The 17572-nt window shown below is 57.3% G+C and overlaps 1 protein-coding gene across 1 annotated transcript; it reads left to right on the top strand.

Moving 5' to 3' along the window:
• Nucleotides 1–214: 214 nt before the first annotated feature.
• Nucleotides 215–15629, top strand: Adam11 (ADAM metallopeptidase domain 11). The gene is made up of 26 exons (XM_027427996.2): nt 215–278; nt 746–930; nt 7702–7778; nt 7926–7992; nt 9138–9223; nt 9310–9385; nt 9791–9857; nt 9922–9989; nt 10348–10422; nt 10503–10574; nt 10714–10880; nt 11281–11365; nt 11470–11560; nt 11682–11733; nt 12157–12256; nt 12331–12402; nt 12521–12613; nt 12961–13041; nt 13558–13608; nt 13705–13768; nt 13988–14087; nt 14251–14370; nt 14457–14625; nt 14718–14832; nt 14917–15007; nt 15581–15629. The coding sequence occupies exons 1-26, from the start codon at nt 215–217 to the stop codon at nt 15627–15629; spliced, it is 2337 nt and encodes a 778-aa protein (XP_027283797.1).
• The last annotated feature ends 1943 nt before the right edge of the window (nt 15630–17572 follow it).

Below are 17572 nucleotides of genomic sequence, written 5' to 3'. Positions count from 1 at the left end.
CTCGCTGCTCGCCTCTTAACCCGGCCCTGCCGCCCCGCCGGATGGCCGCGGCCAGAGCGCACTGAGCCCCGCTCCACCCACCCGACCCCGGCCGCGCGCCCGCCCCGCTCGCCGCCGGCGCTGCCCGCCCCCGCCCTCCTCCCTCCCTTCTCCTCCCTTCCTCCCCGCGCCGCTCGCAGCCGCAGCCCCGGACCCGGAGGATTATGAGCGAACCATGAGGCGGCTGCGGCGCTGGGCGATCGCGGCTCTCCTGCTGCTGCCTCTGCTCCCCCCGCCCGGTGAGTGACCCTGGCCGCCTGGTCCCTGCCCCCGCGCCCCGGGCAGGCCCGCGCCCCGAGCTTTTGCGGCGGTTTCTGCTGCAGCCACATTTTCCTGCAGTGCTCCGGGTGACAGCGGGTCCCGAGCGCGGGAGGGTAGGGGAGCGGGAGAGGAGGGAAGGTGCTTCCACCCACCTGTCCGGATCCTGCCGGCCCTACCGCTACCATCCCCCTGAAGCTGGCCAGCGGACTCTGCAGGTCTCTGCGGGTTTGGGGGTGGGGGGGCAGTCGTGACTGTTGGGCAGAATGAAGCTCTCGGCCCCCTCCCCGTGGGGCTCTTCCCTCGTCAAGGCAGCCAGAGCCTCCCACCCGTATGCCCACTGGGCTCTAAGGGTCGCGACCGAGTGGGGGCTGGGGCGTGCCCCCCCACCCCAAGTCGCCTGCCCCATGGAGGGCATCTGCCTGCAGCTATGGCCTTGTCTCCTCAGGTCTTGGGGCCCTGGGTCCCAGTGGAGCTCTGCATTGGAGGAGCTCAGCCCAGGTGGGGATCCCGGAGAGCCCAGAGGGCCCCGAGGTCACAGAGCCCAGTCGGCTGGTAAGGGAGAGCTCCGGGGGAGAGGTCCGAAAGCACCAAGTGGACACCAGGGTCCGCCAGGATCCACCCAGGGGGACGGTGAGTGGGGCTGGGTGGTGAGGTCAGGGGGCTGGAAGTAGCCAGGGTTCGGTGCCACTCACTGAGGCTGCAGCTCCTGCAGCTTCCCTGTCTGTGCAATGGGCCATCAGGTGAGGCTGGTGCCCAACAGTGGGGACACTGGGACTCTCCAGCTCCAGGCCCCTCTTATCACTGTGGAAACCCCCTGCCCTGTACACCCGCAGACACTAGCACGCTCAGGTTTCAGTTTGCTTCAGGTCATCCTTCAACCAGTCCCCAGCGCTCACCAGAACCAGTGGTTCTGTCTAAAACAGGTCTTGGGGGGCAGGGCAGCACCGTGCAGCTAAGCACCCGGTCAGGGATTCATGCTCATAAGTCCCACCGAAGCCGTCCCCAGTGGTCTTTCCTGGGACAGTGTCATGCTTGCTCCTGCCTCAGTTCCCCTTTTTGCACACACAGGCTTATTCATGTCCTAGCCGGAGGTGGGGCCTGTGAAACGATCTGAGGCCCAGAACTCATCTGCAAATGGTAGCTCTACCTGTGTCCTGTCCCTTTCAAGCTGCTGGGGCCCCTGCCTCCCAGAGGAAGGTTAGGAATGAAGGAGATTAAGTGCAATTAATAATTAATTAACGTCCTGTGAATAATAATCACCCAGATGGAATATTCATTCAGAATGCCTTAGCTCTCCAGGAGCTGGAAGCTGAAAGTTAGCCGGGCCAACAGGGGCGGCAGAGGGCTGTCTAGTGCAAGCCTGGCAGAAATGGGTGTAGAGAGACTCAAAAGAGGGGCAAACTCCAGGCTGAGAAGTTTGGGCCTCGGAGAGTGGTGGGAGGTGTATTGTGCTGGGCAGAGGGAGGAGGGGAACGGATGAGACTGGCGTCTGGCCCTGCCTAATGTACTTGGTTAAAAGCCCTTAAGGGGGGGCTAGGGGTGGCACAGGGGTGGGGAATAGTTGGGAAATGGAGTGGAGCAGGAAGGAACATGCATAATAGATGGACCATCACTCAGGGTTGTGTCAAAGAGGGGAGGGGAGGGGCTAATGGTCCTGAGTTGGCAGCTGCAGCAGGGGTAGGGGTGGGGGTAGAGGCCAACTTCAGTGCCCACTCTGGCACCCAGGGAGGCAGCTGAATGAGCCTTAGGGATGTCTCAGGCCCAGAGGTAGGGAGTCCTGGTTGCTTTTTGGTTCCTAGTGTAGCTTTCTATGAACTGAGCGCTCCACAGTGGACCTGACCCTGCCTGACCGCTGGGACTCTGACTTGCGCTTTACAGGATGCACACATTGTGGGGTCAAGGTCTAGTTGAGAAGCACGCAGGATGAAAAGTGGGGACTCCGGCTGGGTAGGCTGTGCCTTCAGCTAGTTCTTGTTAGTCCCCATAGCAGGCCTGGGCTATGGGAAGAGGTGAGGAAGTGCATTGGGGCTGGACTGGGTTCTGGGTGGTGTTCTGCTGGGTGAGTGGGTTGGCATGTGTGTTAAGCTGGGCATATGTGACTGAATCCAACACATAAGGAGTGGCCGAGGTGTGCGAGTGGAGAGTTCTGTGGACCTGGGGTAGTGGTTGTCTCCGGTGGAGGTTTCCCTAGGCCAGATACCCTTAAGGGACCACTTGCATCCTCCCCAGGGGAATTGCCTGGGGCCCTGGCATCTCCATCTCACAGTTTCAAAAGGCTAGAAACCTGTCCAGGTGGGTAAAGGGGAGTTAAAAGGCAAGGCCATGGGCTACTTTGGGTCAGGCACTCCACTGACAGTGTAATACGATGTGTGCTAGGGTTCCCCGGCTTTGGGGGAGGGCAGAGCTGGGACAGGAATTAGACCCTAGGTGTCACCATCACATCTTTCTGGGGAGGACCTCCTCAGCTGTTGAATGTCTGGGTTGGTCAGTTTTCATCAGAACTCCAGAAGCCGGAGCTTCTGTTCCCATTTCCCAGATGCAGCTCTCTTTACCGAGGCGCTCAATACCTCATTTCTCTTATTTGGAAGAAGATTGGGCCTGTGTCCTAGAGATCTCCTGAAGACCCAGAAAGCCATGGTCTCAGGGAGCCTGCAGCTGAGGGGCCATGGGGGAAGACAAGGGGACATGGTGTACAGTTGAGTTGGTCGTTCACTGCGTAAGTGCACCTAGGCAGAGTAAGTCAGCAGAGTCCATTGGCCCATGAAACTGCTGTGTGAATCTTGCCTGGCCCTGAGAAACACAGACTCCTTGGGGAGACTAAAGGGAAGTCAGGTTGTGGGCAGCAAGCAAAGTCAGGACTTGGGGTCCCAGGTCTGCAGACAGTTGTCACCTGAACCAGGCTGTCACTGGGAGAGCACATTCAAGAACTACCAGAGCCAATTGCTGTGGGGTGTTTTGCACAGGAGTCGAGGGTAAGTGAGTGAGACCCCAATCCATGTAAGACAGACATGGGCACAGCAAGGTCAGGGACATGGTCCCCCCAGACACAAGACCATGCTGTCATTTGCTGCTATGGCAGAATAGCAACACAGCTCCGTCTGTGCTGGGTCTTGGGGAGGAGGGGCTCTCTGAAGGAGATGAGTGACTGGAAACTGAGGATGGGGCATCTGGGGGTTGGTTACCTGTGCAGCTCCAGGTGGGAACTTAAGAGGCACACTGCGACAATCTGCAGTCCTCCCACAAGACTCTGGCCTGTGGGCCTGGCCTAACCCAAGCACCCTCCTGGCTGCCTCGAGGAGTCCAGCTGTCCAGAGTCTGTCCCCAGAGGGACTGATGACCCTGTAAGGGGTGACTCTGTCCTCAAAAATTTAGGTCAAATCCAATCATCAGAAATCTGTGCACCTGTTCTTTTCTGTGGCCTGCTGCCCTGTGGATGAATGGAGTCTTTCCACCTTGGTGGCTGCTGGGGGTGCGGGCAGGTTGGACGAGGGGGCTTCCAGACATAGCCCTGTCTCTCTGGCTCCTTCCCCAAGAGGTGGTAATTTCTCCAAGCTCAGGGAGAGAAGTGAGACTCTCCCAGGTAAATCACTACAAGCAGATCTGGAGCACAAGCCACCATTCATGTCCCCATCACAGGAGGTAAACAAAGGAAGTATTTTACCTTAAAGCTGCGTTCAGCTGTCGGCCTGTGGAGGTCCTTCAGACTGTGATGACTGACACTGACTGTAATGGTGTGCTGAGTTGGGCTACACACCATGCTCGTGACACCCCACTTTAACCATAGATAAGCTAAGGATGGGGGTGACTGGCTCCTTAGGTCTTATACGGAACATCCACCCGAATGAGTGTTGAGCACTTGGATGGGGAGAAAGGTGACAATTGCTCCTGCTCCAGAGGGTTAAAGGTCATTAAAAGGTGAATTGGTGATTATGTGTGTGTATGCATGTGTGTGTATATGTGTGTGAGTATATGCATGCATATGTCTGTATGTGGGGTGTGTGTGTGTGTGTGTGTGTGTGTGTGTGTGTGTGTGTGTGTACACTCATGTATGTGTGCTGTGTTTGTGAAAACTGGATACTTAAAGCCGGGCGGTGGTGGCAGCGCACACCTTTAGTGCCAGCACTCAGGAGGCAGAGGCAGGCAGATCTCTGTGAGCACGAGGACAGTCTGGTCTACAGCATGAGTTCCAGGACAGCCAGGGCTGTTACACAGAAAAACTCTGTCTTGTGAAACCAACCAACCAACCAAACAAACAAACAAACAAACAAACCCAAACTGGATACTTAGAGCTGAGAGCTGTGAGTGGGCTGAGGCTTCTGGGACTGGCAGGTGTTGCTCTGCAGATGAGGAGTTAAATGAGATGAGGTTCAGAGTAACTGAGGGGTAGTGCCTGGAGGTTGTGGGGAGCAGGACTCTGCAGCTCAGGTTTCCTGGGGTACCCTGGAATTCTAGTGATCTCTAGCACCCCTCTCCTACCACTGAGATGCAATGTATGAGGCCGAGGCTGTTGTCCTTCTCTGTGCCCTAAGTCTGGCTGGGGCCCACCCAGGGAGAGGCATGGAGCAAGTGAGCCATGGGCAGCTGGAAGCAGGTGCCTGGGAAGCAGGGAGGCCCCGGCCACAGGACAGAGTCTGGTGGAGGGGCAGTCACCTGCCAGGTCACCACAGCTGACATGCAGACACAACCTCCAGCCCTGGAGTGAAACTTCACCTGGCACCTCCCCAGCATGACCCTGGGCCTGTCACCACCTGGTGTTGCTCCCTGAGGATCTGCCAGCCCCAGCAGGGTGAGATCAAATGAACAGAGCACCTAAGCACCAAGGTCGCCAAGAAGAGGCAAGCGCAGGGCATGGGGTCATGACCAGTCCTGAGAGGCTGAGGTGGCCAATTGCTGTGACTTCATGTCTGGAGAGCCCTAGGGACTGAGAGTCGTGGGAGGAGGCATGGCTGGGGCTGCCGCAGGGACAGGGGGACAGTCTGGCAAGGAGAGCTATTGACTTCGGCAGAGCACTGGCCAAAAGCTTGACAGGGATTTTCAGGTCCTGGAGCCAGCGCCCAATGCCTGGAACAGGTCTGGGTTTGCATTATCTGGCTCTCCCTCTGATACTGGACTGAGCTGGGCCAGGCCAACATGCCTTGGTGCCTGAAGTGTTAACCGTTTCCCACTCCCTGTACAGAGAACTTTCCTGACTGGTATTCTCTGAGCTGAACCCATGGCACTGGAGAAGGGTGGTGTGTCCCACAGCCCAGCTTCACTGCTTCACTGCCCGCAGAGTATTGAAGAAAGAGAGCCCTGCCTGTGTCTCACTGCTTTCCCCAGAATGAGATCAGCATGGTCCCCGCAAAGCCGGCCTCCCAATTTCAATGTGCACTCACCTTACCTTCATCAGAGGGAAAATCTGGGGCTCAGGGAGACTTCTGGGTCATCCCTATGGTTGCACAACTTAGAACAGGACCAAGGGAAGGGTTCTGGAGAGCCCTTCTCTGGGCAGCCAGGATAGGGACAGACAGACAAGGAGCAGTCCTGAGAAGAGGAGAGCAGAGATGCCTTGGCAGAGCTGAAGAAGAGAGGACCCGAGCCAGGACAGGCCTAGGGGAGGGGACAACAGACTTGGCCAGGTTAAGGGCTTAGAGAGGGAGGCAACAAGAACTCATTGCCCTTGGCTTTCTATTTTGAGTCTGATCGATGCTCTGGGGGCTTAGGGTGGAACTTGGAACCTCAGAAGGCCTGAGATGGGGTAAGTCCGTGTCCTTGGGGCTCACAGGTCTGCTTTCCCAGGCCCTGGCCCTTTGGCTTCTCCTTGCCTGCATTCCCAGGGCCCTCTATGGCTCTGGGCTGACTTCCATCTCCTGTCACCTTTGTAGAAGAAAGGCCTTGGAAATCTATTCCCTGGGATTGAATATCAGCCTCTGTTTTTTGTTTTTGTTTCTGTTTTCTTCCTTTTCTGTTTGGGAAACAAGGTCTCAGTATGGAGCCAAGACCAACCTGGAACTATGGAGCCGAGGCTAGCCTCAAACTCATGATCTTCCTGCCTCATCCTCCAAGTGTTTCGATTGCAGATTGCATCACCACACAGGGCATTAGCATCTCTTACCTATATGGCCTTGTGCTCACCAATTAGCATCTCTGTGCTGGTTCCTGGCTGTCAGGAAGGACCGGAGCAGCTGTCCCACAGGGTTGTGAGATCAAATATAGCAGTGCTCATGAAGGTCTCAGACCAATGCATGGGCCCAAAGCAGTGTTCAGAAAGAGTTAGTTGTGATTAGGTGGTAGAGGGGTCAGCTAGGCATGGGCTGTGAAACCCGTTGACCATCCTGCAAGGTACTCTCCAGCACAAAAGCCAGCCAGAGAATAGACACTCCTACCTGGACAGCAGAATGGCAAGGCTCTTGCCCGGCATCTAGAGGTCTGCCCTCCTAAATAGATGGGGTAGAAGGCAGACTCCAACCCCTGAATTCAGCCCAAAGACCTTTCCAAGTGTTTTAGAAGACCAAAAAGAGTTGCCAGCTTGGGATGGCGCTTAGGCCCCTAAGGTGTGTCCCTAAGGTGTGTCCCTAAGGTGGTTGTAACTCTCAAGCCAGCTCCCCCTTAGCCCAAAGCTCTGCTGCCCTTCTCAGGAAGTGGGGTGAAGCTTTCCCTCCAGCCTTTGATGTCTCTGTTTTCCAACCCCCACCCACCAAGCAGCTGGGCACCCAGGCAGAGAGGGCAGCCATCTTGCTCAGGCCTAGTCCATTGCCATGGCAACCTGGAGCCTCCCAGCCCCACTGCATATGCCCCTTTGAAAAATTTATCAGGAAAACTTCCATGTTTAAAAATTAACTGTGGGGTTGAAATATTAAAGATGAGCTGTTTTGGGCAGGCAAAGGGCAATGGGTTGGAGCTGTGGGAGCTCTACTTTCCTCTCAGGGTGGTACCTGCCCTTGCCCAGCAACAGGGCCCCAGTGGTCCATTCCCACCTGCTCCACATGTCTGAAAACCCAAGTCCTCCTGTGTGGATTGCAGTTGGGGCCTGCTTCCCTTCCCCTGCCCACCGTGAGCTGGGGACCCTTCAAGGCCTTTCCATGGAGTGTCTGGGGGCTTCTTTTTGTTCCAATGAAGCTGGGGTGACCCTGCCAACAGCTGAGAATCTAGCATGAGACATAGGCAGGTTAAGAGGTGCATCTCTGCCCCTGATTCTCAAAGAGACTAATCCAGAGGACAGAGGGTGCCCAGGACCTGGGTGAGGTGGGCTGTGGCCAAGGTTGACCAGCTATCCCCAGGAAAGGAACAGGGTCCCAGAGGACAAGGGCCCCAGAGAGGAGTCTCCTCAGCTGCTGGAGCTTGGCTGCCCCTCCCCAAGGTTCCTCTGGGGTTCCCCACCCCCACTTCAGGCTGACTCCTCTCTGTCCTTCCCCACACCAGCCCGTGCACCTGGCCCAGGTGAGTTTCGTCATCCCAGCCTTCAACACAAACTTCACCCTGGACCTGGAGCTAAACCAGTGAGTGGAGCCTGGAGCCAGTGGGTGGGCAGTGGACAGTGGGGCTTGGCTGGCTGGGGGTCCTGGGGGACTTGAAACCTTAGCTGGGGTGAGACCTAAGTGGCACCTGGCCTCACCATGTGACCTTCCTTCCTCCTGCGGTTTCAGTCACCTCTTGTCCTCGCAGTACGTGGAACGCCACTTCAGCCGGGAGGGGACAACTCAACACAGCACTGTGAGTGGCCCTGGAAGGGACTGAGTGGGATAGAGGTGTTTGTTCCATGGTTACAGGTGCAAGGGTGCAAGGGTGGGGCTGTAGGTGTGAATCAGAGGGCGCCTGCCTGACATGTGTGAGAACTTTGATCCTCGGAACCCCAGCACAGAGAAGTGGTGAGGACAGGGAGGTGGCTGGTAGAGGTATGTCAAGGATACACTCAGCATGGCCTGGTGTCTGGGGACCTCCCATCCCTCCCTACCTTAGAGGCTCTGTGGACCAGCAGTTAGGAAGGACAGGTGGTGTGGGTCCTGAGCCCTCTCGTTCAGGCTGAGGTCTGACTCCCCCAGCTCCTGCCTTGCATGGAGGTGTAATAGCACCCTGCTATGCGATGTTAAGTATATCACCAGAACCTCCTGGGGGGGGGAAGTTTTGGAAGACATGACAGCCCCTTCCTTGGTTGGGGAGTGCTGGGGACCAAACCCAGGGCCTTGCACATCCTAGGCAACAGCTCCACCCCTGAGCAGCAAACCAAAATGCCCCCTCTTGCACTGGGAGTCCTGGATGTCTGCCACACTAGGGTCCCAGCCCTGGAGGCCCGAGAGCCTGAACAAAGATGAATGAGTGTCTATAAATAGCTCCCCCCCCCCAGCCTGTTCTGGAACTGGAGCACAAGTAATTCCGCAGGAAGCAGAGTTGGGAGAGGCGGGTGCTGCTGGTCCCCTCTGACCTACGAGCCAGGTCAGGAGAACCCATGCTGTCACAGTCCCTCAGCTGCAGACAACGTGTGACTGTGAGCTTGGGCACGAGGGCTGGGGGTGCATCTACAGCAGGCCCTGGTTAAATGACACACTGTATGTGGCGTGCTGAGAACAGGGCCTGGGGGGTGGCAGGTACAATGTAAGAGCCATCTGTTGGTCTCAAAGGAGTCTGGGATCCCTCACCAGCCCCAACAAATAGCCAGGAGCTGCTGCCATGGCCCCATGTCCTCATTTTATAGGGTTAGATAAAGCTGACCCAGAAAGTATTAGGAGACAGAGGAATTAGAAGTCCCACCAGCTTAAAGTCCCTGGTATTCATGAGACTGCAGTCCCTGAATTGTACCCCTACTTGCATGCTGGGGCAGGGTGTCCTCCTGTCTCATTCGCAGCTCTGCTGTTCGGCAGGGGGCTGGAGACCACTGCTACTACCACGGGAGACTCCGAGGCAACCCACACTCTTTGGCTGCGCTCTCCACTTGCCAGGGACTGCAGTGAGTATGGCGGGGGGGGTTATTGAACAGTGGGGGGAAGGACTCTGCCTGCCCAGGATGGTGGGGAACCTTGCCTCTCTCCACAGTGGGGTCTTCTCTGATGGGAACCTGACTTACATCATAGAGCCCAAGGAGATGGCTGGGCCTTGGGGACCCCCACAGGTAAGCAAGGCCCGCACAGGCCTTTCTGACCTCCCGATGGCCATGCTGTGACTACCCCGAAACAGCTGTGGCACCTCCTCCTTTCCTGCAGTAACCTCAGCCTCACTGCCCTGGGTGACCCCAGCTTTGGTTCCTGTCTCCTGTGCCCCCATCTCCAATGTCCTCTCTGTCCCCCAAGTGACCTCTCACTGGGCTCCAGTGTCCTTTGCCCCCATCTCTCAGGGCACCCCCCAGGTCTTGACCCTGGAATCTGAGCATCTGGGAGATCAGATCCGACATGGGAGCTCTGGCCAGTTCCGGGTCACCCTAGGGTGGGGTGGGGTGGGGGAAGGGCTGGAGCTACCTCCAATCTGGGCCCAGAGCAGACCTGGTTGGCTCCCCAAGAACTCATTCCCCTCATTGCAGGGACCCCTTCCCCACCTCATTTACCGGACCCCTCTCCTCCCAGCCCCCCTCGGATGCAGGGAACCAGGTAAGGGAGGGGGAGGGGGGAGGGGTTAGCCAGCTGGGCCCCTCTTACCTACTGCTCCCCACAGGCTGCCTGTTTGCTGTCCCTGCCCAATCTGCTCCTCCCACCTGGCCCAGGCTGAGAAGGAAAAGGCAGGTACGGGGGCCCGCATAGCCTCGGGCTGCAGAGACCTTAGACTGTGGTCCAGGGCAGGTCATCCCCACCTATGTCTGAGCAAAGGAGAGCTCAGAGTGATGAGGTCAGGAGCCAGGGAACTACCTCCCCGAAGGGCCCCTCAACTCCTCCTTAGCACTGGTGTCTATACAGGTCCCCGTTTTTGGGGCCCTCAGACACTGCATGCCCTCTGCTCTCATTTCTAGGCTGGGAGAGATGGCACTTTTTGCTAGTTGGGGGGCTGGAGGTCAGAATATTCCCTCCCAACAAGTCTGCCCATGGTTTGGCCATGAGCCCAGACATGGAAGGGACTGATTCCAAGTGCCCACCCACCCTCCAGGTACGCAGGGGCCACCCCACAGTGCACAGTGAGACCAAGTATGTAGAATTGATTGTGATCAACGACCACCAGCTGGTAAGTTCCCAGGCTGAGGGGGACTCTGGGAGGAGCGGCCCAGGAGAGCCTGGCCCTTCTTCCTCACCTCTTCCCGGCAGTTCGAGCAGATGAGGCAGTCAGTGGTCCTCACCAGCAACTTTGCAAAGTCTGTTGTGAACCTGGCGGATGTGGTGAGCAGCGCCCCTACTCCCCTCTCCCTCTTCCTATCCAGGCATCCAGGGGTCATTGTCAGCCACTGAGCCCCATTTCTAAGAAAAATAGATTGCAGCTTCCCTCCACTCCCCCCCCCCATCTTCTCTCTGAGCCCAGATATACAAGGAGCAGCTCAACACAAGAATTGTGCTGGTTGCCATGGAAACATGGGCAGATGGGGACAAGATCCAGGTGCAGGATGACCTACTGGAGACCCTGGCCCGGCTTATGGTCTACCGGAGGGAGGGTCTACCTGAGCCCAGTGATGCCACCCACCTCTTCTCGTGAGTCCCCACACTACACCCTGCCAGCTTTTGCTGGCTGCTTGTTCTTACTGCCTTTGCCAGAAGCCATTTCCAGAGTCGGTGTCTGCCGGTGGGGCTCGCCTGGCACCTGCCACCTGCTCCCAGCCACACACACCAGCTGGGTGTCCTCTGCACCTTAGGTTGTGCAGGAGATGTGCTCTTTTCCTTTCCCTTGCCAAACTGCCCATATCCCTACCTCAGTGACCCAGTACCCTAGCACAGGACAAACACAATTCAAGGCTCTCAAACCTCTGGTTTGGCTTATGGGCCAGTGAACCCAAACAGGTGAGGGGCTGGCCTGAGGTCACCAGGCCGATGTGATGGGCTAGAACCCACTGCTGCTTCTGCGAAATCATCCTGACAACTGTCTCCCTTCTAGGGGTAGAACCTTCCAGAGCACCAGCAGTGGGGCAGCCTACGTAGGGGGCATCTGCTCACTGTCCCGGGGTGGAGGCGTGAACGAGGTGAGCATAGAGGGCCGTGGTGGGAGGCCACAGGGGCAGCTTGCTAAGACACAATGGCTATTGGAAGGAGTAAGACATCCTGAGCTCCATCTTCCCGCCCCTAGTATGGCAACATGGGTGCTATGGCGGTGACCCTGGCCCAGACACTAGGGCAGAACTTGGGCATGATGTGGAATAAACACCGGAGCTCGGCAGGTACCAACCCTGAAGCCCACAGCCGTCTCAGATCCAACCATCACCTAAAGAAGGGAAGAGGGGGGTCAGTGTGGGGGGTACTCCTCCACCCTATCTCATGTGTTCCCAAATTGCCTCTTAGGGGACTGCAAGTGTCCAGACATTTGGCTGGGCTGTATCATGGAGGACACTGGGTGAGTTCTCTGGGACAGACTTGGGGAAGAGTTTGGGGTAGCACTGGCCCTCTGGCTGGCTTCAGGAGGCCCTGCTCATGGGACCACCCAGGATTCCAAGAATACAGGTTATGGGCAAACCGTGCCCGGAGGCTAGGACACCCAAATTGGCTAGACTGAAGCATGCTCTCTGGCCACTGGGAGGCGCCCGAGCCTAGTGCGAGCTGCGGTCCCTCCAGAGCGTTCCAACACTGGGCTCTTTGTCCCCGAGGTTCAGTGAAGCGAACGCAAGTGATGTTCTCCACCCATTCCTAGATGGGCATGTGGGATTGACTGTCGTGCAATCACGGGCATTTCCTCAGCCTCCTTGTAGTGGTAACCAACTTTCCCGAGGGAGGGCTGCAGGGCCGCCCCCAGCAGCAAAGTCCCTTCACGCCTGCCCAGGTTCTACTTGCCCCGCAAGTTCTCGCGTTGCAGCATCGACGAATACAACCAGTTTCTGCAGGAGGGAGGTGGGAGCTGCCTGTTCAACAAGCCCCTCAAGGTACCAGCGGGGAGAACCGGGAAGCGGGGTGGGCAGGGTCCCAGCCAGGCTCCCGACATCCTCTCCCGCTCCAGCTCCTGGACCCTCCCGAGTGCGGGAACGGCTTCGTGGAGGCGGGGGAGGAGTGCGACTGCGGTTCGGTGCAGGTGAGTGGTACGGTTGGTCTCCGGTGTGGGCCCGGGCTCGGAAGGGAGAGTACTGAGTGGGGAGCCAGATCGAGGATCAAGGCTCGCCCGCCTTTCTACTCCCCCCCGCTACTCTCAGGAGTGCAGCCGGGCGGGTGGCAACTGCTGCAAGAAATGCACCCTGACTCACGACGCCATGTGCAGCGATGGGCTCTGCTGTCGCCGTTGCAAGGTGAGAAGGACCCAACGAGCGAGGGAGGAGGGAGGGCGCGGCCAGGAGCAAAGAAACGATTGGATGCCCTCGACAAGAGGCGGGAGGGAGGAGGAGAGGATTATAGGTGTGGACATGGCCTGTCCAAAAGGAGTATCAATGGGGCGGGGATGGGAGGAGGGGGTTAGAGCCGGAGGCCGGGAAAGGGGAGTGATGTGGGGAATTACTCTTAGATGTTGAGGGCCAAGAGGGACAGGAAATAAGAAACTGGCCTTGAGAGTCAGGTTCCAGGACAGTAGGATGGATACTCGGGGTGGGCAGCGGCGAGATATTTATCCTTTCCAGAAACGCATGCATGCTTTTCCTAGTACGAGCCACGAGGTGTCTCCTGCCGAGAAGCGGTGAATGAGTGTGACATCGCTGAGACCTGCACCGGCGACTCAAGCCAGGTCTGCCAAACGGGCTGTCCTGTGGAGGCTCAAGCAAGACAGCCCCTTCCCCTATAAGTTTGGATCTGAAGAGCCCCTTGCTGCTTAGCAGCTGGCCACACCACCGCTAACCAGCCTCAGCTTTTTTTTTTTTTTTTTTTTTTTTTCTCTCTGAGAATGGGGTCCTTCAAGCCTCCTAGCTCTGTTCCTTCAGACATTGAACAAGCATTTGTAGTCAGGCTGGTACTCCTACTGCCTAGCGCCGGTGTCAAGTGTATGGTAGAGATCTGGTGGATAGTAACATTGGTTAATTAGATCTCAGGCCTCCAGTCTAATGGGAGCAAGACACCGAGGAAGCCCAGAAAAGCTTAGGGATTTATCAATCAAATCCCCAGAGCCAAATAGGCCCCTGTCCTTGGTGTGGAAGAGCCATGGAACACCAGGCCCCTTTGGGAAGAATTTTCTTCCTACATTCTTCCCCCTGGTACCTCCGCTCAGGCCTGGGCGACTCTGCTCAGCCAGCCCCTCTCTCTACAGTGTCCCCCCAACCTTCACAAACTGGATGGTTACTACTGTGATCATGAGCAGGTATGAGGGATGGGGGGGTCCTCCTGTCTGAACTCTGTGCAGTTTCTCCACTCAGATCCTTCAGTGTCTTCATGCTTTGTCTCCTATGGGTCACAGGGCCGTTGCTATGGAGGCCGCTGTAAAACCCGGGACCGGCAGTGCCAAGCCCTTTGGGGCCATGGTGAGTCCAGCTGGGGATGGAGAACAGAGGCTGGGGAAAACCTAGAATTGAGAGCTAAGCTGGGACTGCTTTTAGTTGAACATGCTCTGCACTGATGTGTGGCTCCTGAGGACCTTGGGCATCCAGCCCAGGGATCGAGCAGAGTATTTGAGGTGAGGCTCTAAAAGAGACCCAGGAGTCCGAGGAATGATGCCCCGCCCCCGCCCCGCCTCTCTCTAGGGGCTGCAGATCGTTTCTGCTATGAGAAGCTGAATGTGGAGGGGACAGAGCGTGGGAACTGCGGGCGCAAGGGATCCGGCTGGGTCCAGTGCAATAAGCAGTAAGTGCTGGGCATCGGGCCTCTGGGCTCAGGCAATCTGCAGGGTGAAGGCAGCAGGCTCTAGGAAGAGCCCGTGAAGTCTGGGGGGCGGGGGGCGGGGGGCAGGTTCAGTACTTGGGTCTGAGGAAGAATTTGGGCTCATTGTCCCCATGTGTCCCAACAGGGATGTGCTCTGTGGCTTCCTCCTATGTGTCAACATCTCTGGAGCTCCTCGGCTAGGGGACCTGGGGGGAGACATCAGCAGTGTCACCTTCTACCACCAGGGCAAGGAGTTGGACTGCAGGTGTTGTCGGGGACCGTGGCTGGGGAAGACGAAATGTGATGGGGACAGGAGAACTGGGACTGAGGCCGGCTATTCCATCTCTCCAGGGGAGGCCACGTGCAGCTAGCTGATGGCTCAGACCTGAGCTATGTAGAGGACGGCACAGCCTGTGGGCCCAACATGCTGTGCCTAGGTCACCGTTGCCTGCCAGCCTCTGCCTTCAACTTCAGCACCTGCCCGGGCAGTGGGGAACGCCGGATCTGCTCCCACCATGGGGTGGGTATCTGGAGGCCAGGGGTAGCACGCTGGAGGAGGCTCACACAGGGGCATGGCTTTGCTTACCTGTGCTGGCCCCACCTCACCTGTAGGTTTGCAGCAATGAAGGGAAGTGCATTTGCCAGCCAGACTGGACAGGCAAAGACTGCAGCATCCATAACCCCCTGCCAACGTCCCCTCCCACTGGGGAGACTGAGAGATACAAAGGTAAGGCTGAAGTTGGTCGGGGTGGCCTGTGTTGCCCGTTTTCCATGCCTGTCCCTACCAACCAAGCCCTGCCCTCCTCCCCAGGTCCCAGCGGTACCAACATCATCATTGGCTCCATCGCCGGGGCTGTCCTGGTCGCAGCCATCGTCCTGGGCGGCACGGGCTGGGGATTTAAGTAAGAGACACATACTCCCTAGATTTCCCTCCAGGTGTTGGGGGGGTTCAGCACTCCAGATGGCCTCCCTGACAGGTTAGCTTACCCAAAACTCACACAGGGTCTTGTTTCCACATTTAAAACAATTCCCTGCTCATATTTAAACAGCAGATTTAACAGTAACTGCCTTGACTTCCAGCCTCTTGAAAACTAACTGGAGGTTGGGCTCAGTACATCCCAGCACTGCCAGGGTAGAGGTGGGTAGGGCCCGCCTGAGATGTCTCCCAGTCCCTATCCACATTTAGCCCATGAACTCCAGGACATTGCAGTTAGGGTCTGGTCTAGACTCCATACTGGACACTTGAAGAGCTCTGAGGCCCAAGGACATGGGGTGACTTAGTGGCAGAGCCAGGATTTGAACCCTCCACCAGTCTGGGGTAGATCTCCATGGTCCATTTGTGGGGCAGAAGGTCTTCCTGGAATAGAAGGCCATTCCTTCAAAGAACAGGAAATTTACACAACTCCTTTTCCTCTGTCTCTTTCTCTCTTCCTCCCCCTCCCCGCCCGCCCCTGTGCTCTCTTTGGCTACTGAAGAAACATCCGTCGTGGAAGGTATGACCCGACCCAGCAGGGGGCAGTGTGATGCCGGCCACGTCATCCCTCCCGCTGTCCTTGTCTCCATTTCATTCGTCCCCTTGCATTCTGTTGACCTGGAGCTGGGATGATCCGATTCCCGCAGCCCCGCAGGCAGCCTGGGAAGCGTCCTCAGCCTGCGCTCTGGCCCTTCCTCCTGCCCACCCGCCTGTTGGGCCCTGCTCCGCCTTCAGCTGTCCTTTCTACAGCCGGGTCCCATGGCCGGGTGGGCGCTGGAACTGTGCCCTGCAACCCCTGCCCCCAGGAGGGGGCCTCCCTCTGCGTCCTGTCCCATCTGTTTTGTCTACCATGTCACCGCTGTCTGACCTCTGCCAGACCCCCTCCTGGCCAGCCTGTGACTAGATGCCTCCAGGACCTCTGGGGAGGGGGGGCAGCTGGAGGGCTCTCCCTCAGGGCCCAGCCGCATGCCCTCTCCTGATGCCCTCTCTCCATTCCAGGTCCGGAGGGGCCTAAGTGCCACCCTGCACCCTCCGAGCCTGGCACCCACCGTCTCGGCCCTGAACCACGAGGCTGCCTCCACCCTGCCACAGAGGGAGGCACCATGCAAATGTCTTCCAGGTCCAAACCCTTCAACTCCTGGCTGCACAGGGGTTGGGGGTTGGGGCTGTGGCCTCATCTTTCAGACCACCTGGGTGGAGGGGCCTGGAGGAGGGCACTTCCTGCCCAGTTCCCTACCCCACCTCATGCGTCTTTGGCCTTGCACACATCTCCCCCTGTGAATGTAGCTTCCATCATCACAGACCGCCACAGCTCAGGTTGGGGCCTGGAGAGGTGCCTGGTGGGGCAGGTAGCCACCAGTGGACACAGCTGGGGGAGCCCTCTTTAAAACCAGGCAGCTGGAAGCAGGGTGGTAGCTCTCTGGGATCTCATGGGAAGGAGCTGATCTACACGGTTTTGTTTTGTTTTGTTTTTTCTCTTTTCTTTCTTTCTTTTTTAAATGACTCTTAACTGATGAATGTAACCTTGGGGTTGCTGGGGCCAGGGGAAAGTTGTAGGGATGTTTTGACACAGGAGGGCCTGGAAGGCCTGAGGCCTTGAGACCTCTCAGATCCCTCTCTGGGAGGCCGACACTGGAACCCTGTCACTGAACCCAGCAGGGGCTGAGCAGCCCTGTGTGCCCCACCTCCACCCAGCTTAGAAGTTGAGTGCTGATCAAAACCAAAGCTGCCTGTCCTGTGCCCACTGCCTAGCTCATGGGTGCCATGGCCCTCTGTCCCGGACTGTCTTAGATTCCAAACCAACTGTCTTGTCCCTGCCAGGGTGCATGCATTTGGGGGTGTAGAAAATATAGTCCCTAAAATAAAATGGCACCTTTCCCCTTTCAAGAAGGGTGATTCTGGGGCTGTCTCAGGGTTCAAGTGCCCCCTGATGTGGCTGGCTATTCCAGAGCAGGCTACCCTCCCAGGGAGGCCTCTAGGTAGGGAGAACCAGGGAGATCAGGTGCCCTATATGTAAGAGACATCAGGAAAGGGCAAGCCTCACAGTTGATTATAGGCTTAGAGGAAAGTCCTCAAGGCCCCCCATCAAAACCTTTATTCATCACCCGCATTCGGGGCTGAGTAGTAAGTTTACAGATGTTCCTCTGTCTGCCTTCCACTGGTCCTCGCTGCAGCCCAGCCTGAGAGCTGGGCCAAGGCTGGCAGAACTGCTCGGCCCTCCCACGCAGGCTGCTGAGGCCTGCCTTCAGGACTCTGTGTGGGACAGATGAGCTCTGGCCCCTTGCCCTTAAAGCCAGCTGGCCAGGCAGGACTGAGCAGGCTCCCTTATGGATGAAAGCCACAAAAGAAAGAAACCCCTTCTTGGGGACACCCCACTCAGGCTAAGTAGTGGCTCTGGATACTTCAGGGCCAGAGAGTTGCCCATTTGTGTTCATTCTATTTCTGAGGCCTCTTTGAGAAAGGCTCACAGGAAAAAAAAAATGGCTTTATTTCT

This window comes from Cricetulus griseus, chromosome 7, assembly GCF_003668045.3.
Source record: "Cricetulus griseus strain 17A/GY chromosome 7, alternate assembly CriGri-PICRH-1.0, whole genome shotgun sequence".
NCBI lineage: Eukaryota > Metazoa > Chordata > Mammalia > Rodentia > Cricetidae > Cricetulus > Cricetulus griseus.
The sequence above is the reverse complement of the archived record's forward strand: the minus strand, read 5'-3'. Positions and strand labels throughout refer to the sequence as shown.